Raw genomic sequence first — 9634 nt, 5'->3', positions numbered from 1 at the left:
AATAAAAAAGGAGTTGCTTCACTAACTCATAAGTTTGGCCCTAAAATTTTTTTCACTGCTATAATGTGGTGAAAATTTTCAACAACTGAGTCATTTCATGACCTGTTTGTGACATATTAATGTAGGTGAATTTTGTAAAAACCTGATTTTTTGCAGAATACTGCAAAGTTTATGACAGTATTCTGAAAAAAGTTAACAGTGGCGCCATCCCTTCGCCCTCACATATTTTTTGCTGAAATACTCTTTTTGTACCATATTCTCTATTTTGAACAAAAATTTCAATGGACGAGGGCTGGCGCCATATAATAAAATCTTGAAAAAAGTTGAAAATTTCTAGGAAAATGGCAGAAAATAAAAACTATTCCTGTTTAAGGCTACTATCTTTATAAATAGGATGCAGCTATATATTTGTTATGCCCCTGCCGTTGCAGAGGGGGCATGAAGTTTAACCCTTGTCCATCTGTTCGTCCTAAAGTCCCAAAATTGGTTTCCATTCTCTAACTTTAGTTTGTCTAAAGCAAATGTTATGAAACTTACACACAATGCTTATTACCACAAAGCACAGATCAAGTTTAAATTTGGGTGGCGTTACTTTTACCTTTCTAGAGTTATGCCCCTTTATTAATGGAAAAATTGCTGAATTTTTTGTTTCCGTTCTCTAACTTAAGTTTGCCTCAACCAAATCTTATGAAACTTATATACAATGCTTATTATCACAAAATACAGATCAAGTTTGAATTTTGGTGGTGTCACTTTTGCTGTTCTAGAGTTATTCCCCTTTTCAAAAGGAAAATTGCTGAATTTTTCATTTCTGTTCTTTACTTAAAGTTTGCCTCAACTAAATGTTATGAAAATTATACACAATGCTTATTACCACAAAACTCAGATCAAGTACAAATTTGGGAAGCGTCACTTTTACCATTCCAGAGTAATGTCCCTTTATAATGTTATATGCAAGCAGGGGCATCATCTGTGTTCAGACACATTCCCTATTTATTTTATTATACTTTCAAATATCATACATTTAGCAATACATACACATTAGATTTAATTTATTTAGAGTTACTGGCTCTACTCCTTTGTTTATGAAAAATAAATTTTATTTTGAAAAATGTAATTATTAACTATAATATCATATACTACCATGTTTTGCCAGTTGAGTTAATCAGGCTTGTAGGAGCCTCTTGTTTGTTATTTATGGAAGACGCCTTTATAAGTTTTTTAAATGATGTCTTAAGTTGATAATGTTTATGTTATAAGTTATGTTTCAGATGCATTTGAAATTAGTCATAGAAATTACATTTTAAAAGCTGTTAATTGGCTTTTTTATCACGAATCATTTAGAGTCAGTACATATTTTTCAGGTAGCAATATATTCACCCCAAACAATGCCTGGTGTGCCACCAGAAACTGAGCAGAAGAGGAATGCTTTAAAAAAAGACCTGCATAAACTTTTAGTGGAATTCCCTAATGGGATCTTGAAAGAAAATGTGTGGACTCGTCTAGCAACCAGATCCAAATTAAAATTGAAAAACTCTGAGTTCAGAGTGGGGTCAATGGATGATATTTTCAAATTGTTTAAGGATATTGTCCATGAAGTAAATCGAGGTGGCTGGATATATATTCGTCTAAATCAGCATTCTTTACCAAAAGCCATCAATCCTTTACACCAAATTGGAGGAAAATATACTGCACCACGAAATCTTCATGCCCCTGTTTCATTGCAGCAACCATTTTCTATGCCAGCTCCATTGAAGCAGCCTGTTAACATGAAACCAATTAAGCTTGATGAGGGAGCATGGCCAGTATTAGGAACTTCTGCACCACCCAAAACGAGCAAACAACAAGAGACAAAATCTACAAATGAGTTATCACATAAATCAGGTCATGCTCATCTTATCAATACTCAACCCAGTCAGGGACTGTCACATCCACATTCTGTAAATAAAAAGCAGCGCTCTCACATTGAATATGAGAATGATGATGATGATGATGATGATGATTACGATACAGAATCAGTTGAGACAGCTAGCGATTACCAATCATCAGAAAATGATTTCTCAACAGACAGTAGGTCAAGTCAGCACCATGACACCTCAAAACCATTTCAATCACTTAGGTCAAATCAGCACCGTGACACCTCAAAACCATTTCAATCGCTTATATATAATAGGTCAAATCAGCACAATGACACCTCAACACCATTTCAATCACTTAGTAACACTACTTCACCGTTAGATGCAAAGAAGTTTAAAGATAAAGAGATGAATATAAGACCATTTCGAATGGCGACAAATAGTAAAGGAAAACCATCAATTCAGCAGCTTGAAACTTGTGCTCAAGAATGTATAGAATTATTAGCAGAGTCTAATAACTATGTATCGCAGGAGAGAATTCAAACGTTACTGCTGCAGAGATTAGGTATACCAAGTTTAGCATTGGCGGGACCTCGTAGAATTGATGAACTCAGTTGTGTTAGAGAACACAATAGAGCAATTGCAAAAGTGAACGCATACGTTCAAGCTTTTCTCAAAGTAAGATCTATTTGTACATTACATGAACTTAAGTATTGCTTAAGAGAATGTGAGCCTGAGAAAACAGATTTTAACAAATTGAACTTGGGACCAGTGCAGCGGCTTCCAATCATATATGAACATTTTAAATTCCCAACAGATATGGAAGAAATTCCAGCTATTACAACAGTAGATATATTGGAACATTTGAGGAATTACTTAACACAGAATATGAAATGGAGTGAAAAAGTAGACTTAACACAGTTTATGGAATACCTTGTTCCTCTGTATGATGCAGATAACGCATATCAGCTAGGGATCAGAATAAGCAGTGTGGCATTGGCAATACAGGTTTGTAACTTATGTTATCATATGATATCAGAATAAGCTGTGTGGCATTGGCAATACAGGTTTGTAACTTATGTTATCATATGGTATATACATATACATCTCTCTATTAATGAATTAGGAACCATAAAAATGATCTTTAGGCCTTTTGTTAAGAGCATGATAAATTTGTACATCTAAAAGTTGATATTAATTTGCTACAGTTTTTGATTTCACAATTTTCTTTAATCAAAGAAATGTTATAAAAAAAGTCGAATAAACATTGTGATATATTGAATGAAATAAGAAAAAACTGATATTACAATTTTGAAATCCTTTCAGGATAAGACAAACAAATCACATCTTTGATTTTGGTCTGACTATGTTCTTAACTAATGGATATAACTATATATTTTGTGAACAATTCAGGTACTGAAGATGGCCCAAAGACATGCTGCTGAGAACAGAAGAAATGTAATAGAGACGTTCAAAGTTCACCTTCATGATGATATTGAGAAAGCATTCCAGAAGTTCAGAATGACAGTGATTCATACAGCATCTGACGGAACATGGGAAGTTAGGAACCGTTACATGACACTTCACCCTGAAGTGGCAATACAAGAAATATTTGAGAAATTTAAATTTATTATGTTAATGGAAGAGCCTTCAACTAGATCACAGATTAAAATGCATCAAAAGATTGAATCCTCCATCCTGAACTTTCTTCAGATTCTAAGAACAGATGTTAATGCCAGTGCCTTGTTTCATTTAGCAATATGTGTCAGCCATTCTGTGCTTCAGGAGGCAGCTATGAAACGTTTGTTACCCAGAGAAGAAGATGAGAAGACAGAGCAGGATGGAGAAGAAAGAGTTAAGCCACCCAAAGGTAGGTTTTAACATTTGATTTTTTAAGAGTTTCAACTTAAACAAAAATGGACTTCAAGAATTAAAGATGGTTTATATATATCATACTTATTTCAATTCTATGATATGATCTTTCTAATATTAATGCCAAATTAGAGTTTTGACCCCAATTTCACGATCCACTGAACATAGAAAATGATGGTGCCCGCTTCAGGTTAAAGTTTTTGGTCAAGGTAGTTTTTGATGAAGTTGAAGTCCAATCAACTTGAAACTTAGTACACATGTTCCCTATGATATGATCTTTCTAATTTTAATGCCAAATTAGAGTTTTGAACCCAATTTCACGGTTCACTGAACATAGAAAATGATAGTGCGAATGGGGCATCCGTGTACTATGGACACATTCTTGTTTTGCAGGTGATGTTATTAATCTGCTGAAGAATTACCTGAAGCGTTGTTTACAACGTGGTGCATTAAATTTATCATTGCTTGATAAGATAGAAGAAAAAATTGCTGAAGAGTGTAATTTTCCGTCCTTTGCTGAAATTGGTTATGGAAGATTTCTACACTTTACCTTACAGGAGACAAAAGAAGTAAGTTATAATGTAGGGTATGGGCGATTTCTTGGCTTTACTTTACAGGAGTTATAAGAAGTAAGTTACTGGCAGGTTATTGGAGATTTCAACACTTTACCTCACAGGAGACAAAAGGAGTTAGTTATTGGTAGGGTATGGGGTTTCTACACTTTACCTTTACATTACACAGGAAACAAAAGGAGAACTAAGTTATTGTTAATATGAAGGGTTGTGTGATTTCTACACTTTACCTTACATTAGACAAAAGAATTTAGTTTTAGGTAGGGTAAAGGAGGTTTTACTCCTCGCCTGAAATTACAGGAGACAAAAGGAGTAAGTTATTTGTAGGGTATAGGGGTTTCTATATCAGTTTGAGTTACATTACCAATTAGCAATTTTGGTGAATTCAAGTGATTATCACCATAGGACATAGAAAATTGCTTGACATATAAGTTTTCAGGATGTTTTTTCTGTAATGCCTGAATAAATTGATTTAGTATTTGGTATATTCATAGCATAAGAAGGTTCAAATGTTAAAGTATGTAAGTTCAGGTTGAGAGATTTTTTTAGAAGTTGAAAACCTTAAAGTAAACATTGAAAATTGCTAGAAATGTACTTAGTTATTTACACTTTTTAGTAAGTCATAGAAATCTATTAGGTATTTGGTATACAGGTATTCAATACCTTTAGAAAGCTTTTTTAATTCAATTTCCAAGGTAGTTTAGACACAATGTAAAGGATTTAAAACAAATGTAAGTTGAAGCATGTTTTAAAGTTGACACTAATTTGTTTTATTGTTTTTCAGTTGCTTGAGGAATATGGAGGAACATCACTTGGTTCTGGTTCAGGGAGCAGTGATTCTGAGAGTGGCTTTAAACCTTGTAATGGGGATATACTCAGCTTCATCCATCAGTGTACACAGTGTGGTAAAGTCTCCGTAAGTAATGGTCAATCTCTATGTTTTACATGCAAACATATCAAGTTTCATCCTGCATAATATGCAATGTAACTTATATACATTCTATCATATTTATTTTAGAGACGATGTCACCCAAACTCAAATTTGTTCTGACTAATCAGTACAGTAGAATTGAAAAGCTCCTCTGTTCAGATTCTTCATGGTGTACATTGTTTTATTAATAAAAAGTCTCCATAAATCCAATCTTTTCAAACTTACTAGAGTACCCCTAATTAGAAGTCATCTATATGTAAACAAAATATTATTTCCACAAATGAGAAAACTTTACTTGTATTATTGTAATATTACCTTAATAACAAATCTGTTGTTTCTGAAAGTTTGTTTGATAACCTTATGTCCACCATGAAATATAGATCCGCAGACAAATTTATTTGATGGAATTAATTATTAACATTATTTCATGGTGGGATTATACTGAACACCAATCTCTAGTTGTTTCCCCGAACTGAAAGTTTGGGGCATATTGTTTTACCCCCATCCATCCATCCCTCCGTCCCATTATGGGTATTTAGCTATTCCAGATAACTCCTCCTACAGTTTGAATGCTAGGAAGTTTTCACTTTGCTGGCTGTTTGTACATATATCGAAGGTGTGCATGTGGTCAGGATTTTTTTTTTTTAATATTTGCTCTTTTGGGAGATAGTTGAACTTTTTATATACTTGCAAAAGAGGTACATAGTGTTTCCGGATAACTCTTCCTATAGTGAACAACAGACCTATGTGCTCCCATGCTCAATTTTGTGTATTTTAAAATAACACTTTGCATATGCAGGGGCATCATTTGTGTTAATATCTCCAAGAAAGTTCTACATTGACTTTGTTATAATACAGTTACTTCAGAGTGGAGTGCTGGGGCATCACTTTGTCTAGTTTATGATTGAGTTTCACAGGTTGACTCGTGGTAAATCTGGGTAAACAACGACAAAAAAAAAAATGGTTCTTACTGTAAGATAATAACATAAGTATTGTGACATAGGAAACCTAAGGGAAAGTGCAGGAATTTGAAAGTATTCTATAAAATCTAATATAGAATACTTCAGAGAATTTCTTATAAATTAATTTTGGCTTACATTAAATGGAAAATTATTCAATTTGTGTAGGAAGAAGACATAGATGCAGCCTTGTGCAACCAGTTCAATGTAAAGGAGACTAGACATTTAGGTTATGGGAAGATAACCAATCTGATGACAGCATCAAAGAAACCAGGTCAACATCAATATCATGAACACTCCTTGGTGTTTGAAGTTGCCATGGGAACTGATGTCAGGTATTGCTATATAAGAAAATTCAAATTTGCTGCTTTATATACATTGTTTTAAGTCATTCTCAACAGTCCTTTCATCATTCTGAAATCAAACAATTGCGATAACTTTATTTCTTATGACTGCAGAGTGGAGAAATATAGTTTTGCACAAGATTTGGTGGTAGAATCTGTTTCTCTAATGATTTTTAGAAGATATACATCTATTGTTTCCAACGATCTTCAAAAAGATGTGTTCTTTTGGATGTAAAGTCATCAGACATGGTTGTCTTTTTTCGTGACGTTACAATAGGAAACTCAGAGAGAAGCAAGAAAATTTTACGTTATAATTGAATTTTGACCAATGAAGAACTGATATCAAACAAACCACACATTGATTTATAAAAATAATCAACAGGTCAGATAAAGGATAAATCGTCTAAGAATTAGAGAAATTACTTAATCCTTAAGGGTGTACTTAGGTGATCTAAGGTAAAACTAAATAAATCAAGAATTCAAAATTGATAATTTAAGCTGGAAGAGTATTAGTTAAGGATCAAATTAAGCTAAAAATAATGATAGGTCATGGAGCTCCTTTTCTAGATATTTGATTTATAAAATATGGCGGGAAAAGGCTAACTCAGACTTTTACCTTATATTTGCATTGGTATTATTTGGGTCTCAAATCAAAAGAAAGAAAATCAAGAATCTGCTTAAATTTTGTCAAATGACCTTTTATGAGCTATCAAGTCTTATGTTAAAAAATAAATGGGGCAAAATATTTTACCTTGTATCGTATGGAAAAACACCAAGGAGTCCGAACATTTGACACTTATTCCAAAACCTCACCTAAGTACATCCTTAAGATATGCTGCTTCATACATATACCATGTATACTGAGAGCAAATAAAAGATTATTTATTTTTAGGATACACATTGATTCTTTCATGATATTTTCAGAATAAAGACAGAATCAAAGATAGGAATGTTAGGTCATCAAACCAGAGAAGCTGCCCTTGCCTGCCTACATAATTGCCCACTATTAGAAGATATGGAGATATGGAGCCACTGGTCTCTTGTATTTGAACCAGAACTAGGCAAACTGAAAGAATTTATCCAGAAATATGGAGGAACAAATACTATTCCCGTTGATGGTCAGTCATATACAGAAAATAGGATTAGATAAATAAAGCAGAATTTAGGATATATTAAATACTGTAAACCAACTAATATATGCGATTTATTTTAGTGACATACGAGAGTAGAAAAAAAAACAGAGAAATAAATCGTCCTGAATATGTAAAACTTGGATTTTTCCTCATTTAACTATACTACAATCAAAACCTAAGTAACTTCATACTGAATAAACAACTTCATACAATCAACAGCAAAATGTGAATCTAGCTTCATACAATGAACTACTAAATCTGAAATCTTCAACTCCATACAATCATTAACTAAATTTGAAATCTTTGACTTCATGCAATCAACAACTAAAATCAACCTGCATTTGAATATATATGCAAAATTGATTGATTAAAATTGAGAATGGAAATGGAGAATATGTCAAAGAGAGTACAACCCCACCAAAGAGCAGAAAACAGCCGAAGGCCACCAATGGGTCTATTGATTTTTGAAAAAATAAAATAACAAACATTTTTGTTGATAAATGATCTTGAGGTGTTAAAAATATTCTTTTTGATGATTTGTGTGACTAATTGATTGAACTAGAAAAAACTGATAAATTTCGGTCCTAATGTGCATAACACATTGATAGACAACAGTTTAATATGTTTTAGGTGGTAAAAGGTCATTTACATACCATATCATTGCCATGGAAACATCACCAGGAGTTTTACTGAAGTTGACCAGCCAAACTTCTACTGAATTGTTTGAGGAGGCCCTGATGCAAAAGAACCCCAGAAATGTTTGTGGACAATTGATGTCTCTAATTGTGTCAAATAAAGGCATGAAGAATATACCTCTGGCTCTGATAACAAATCAGATGAAATCTCAGTTGTTTACCATGCATGCTGCTGATACTAATGACAGTCTACCTGGTAGGTTATTTAAACAATATTTTGATTGTACTATTTTACCTTTTCAAGATTAAACCATCAATCATGTGATGAACCAAAATCTAAAATTGGTTACTTTTTTGTAAGATGAGGGTGCCATAAATTTAGCTAAAATGTTTAGAATTTTAGTTCAAGATTGAAAAAGTGTTTTATTCAAGTTTGAATTTATTTTAGATAGACAATACAGCTGCTACATTTGAGATAACATAGGAATCATATCTTTTTATTGCTTTTCCTAATTCATGTAAAATTCCAGAAATGTGATTTTTCTGGCGAGAGTCAAAATCTTCCGATTTTTAAGCTAACATTCGTCCCTCCCCTTACTAATTTAAATCTTCTGTGTTTTCAAAATTTCAACCCCAAAAAATTTGCCAGTCTTTATTTTTTATTAACCATTGATGTCCACATTAATTATGTTTTTGTGTCACTGATAAAGGTATTTTTTACCTGTAAATCAAAGAACTTGTATGATTATATGGCTTCACTTGACAGTTTGGGTGTCAAATATCCTATTAATTACCAATTTTTACCTCAGGCTAACTGCTGTAATGTAATAAAAACTTTGTGTATTTAAAAACACTTAAAAGAAATTTGGGTTACTTCCCTTGTTTAATCATGTTTTAGGTTACCCGCTTTAAAATAATGAAAATTGATAAAAGAATATACATGAAATACAAATTGAACAAAGAATCATATAAGGATGGTAATTTAATGATTTTTTTAAAATGTCTAGAACAAATAAAAAAATAATATTTTGAAAATCATATAAGAGATCTATACAGTTGACTCCACTTAATCACATTCTGCTTAATTGCATGATTTTCTCCTGCACAAAACCATTTCCCATTCATCTAATGTTAAACCATATTTAACTGCATAGCCTACAAAGGAGCCTTTTGGTGAATTGCATAGAAAATAAGCTATATATGCTTAGTTAAAACTGACGAGATTTTTTACCAGAAACGGCAATTTGGTAAGCCTTCCCATTGGTAATGCCAGTCTCTTGACCAAATAAGGACTGTTGTCCGAGGGCAGACCAGCACAGCGGCAATCCAACA

At 32.8% G+C, this 9634-nt stretch overlaps 1 protein-coding gene across 1 annotated transcript in view; it reads left to right on the top strand.

Moving 5' to 3' along the window:
• The first annotated feature begins 2909 nt into the window (after positions 1-2909).
• Positions 2910-9634, top strand: part of LOC127703108 (uncharacterized) — a 42228-nt gene continuing 35503 nt past the window's right edge. Inside the window, exons 1-7 of the mRNA XM_052207549.1 lie at positions 2910-2923; positions 3270-3726; positions 4122-4297; positions 5085-5216; positions 6359-6525; positions 7459-7652; positions 8298-8558. Coding sequence (XP_052063509.1) covers positions 3279-3726; positions 4122-4297; positions 5085-5216; positions 6359-6525; positions 7459-7652; positions 8298-8558 — 1378 coding nt within the window. The 5' untranslated portion in view covers positions 2910-2923; positions 3270-3278. The remainder of the gene's footprint in view (positions 2924-3269; positions 3727-4121; positions 4298-5084; positions 5217-6358; positions 6526-7458; positions 7653-8297; positions 8559-9634) is intronic.

Source organism: Mytilus californianus, unplaced genomic scaffold (assembly GCF_021869535.1).
Source record: "Mytilus californianus isolate M0D057914Y unplaced genomic scaffold, xbMytCali1.0.p SCAF_5, whole genome shotgun sequence".
NCBI lineage: Eukaryota > Metazoa > Mollusca > Bivalvia > Mytilida > Mytilidae > Mytilus > Mytilus californianus.
Note: the sequence above shows the minus strand (reverse complement) of the source record. Positions and strands in the feature narration are given on the sequence as shown.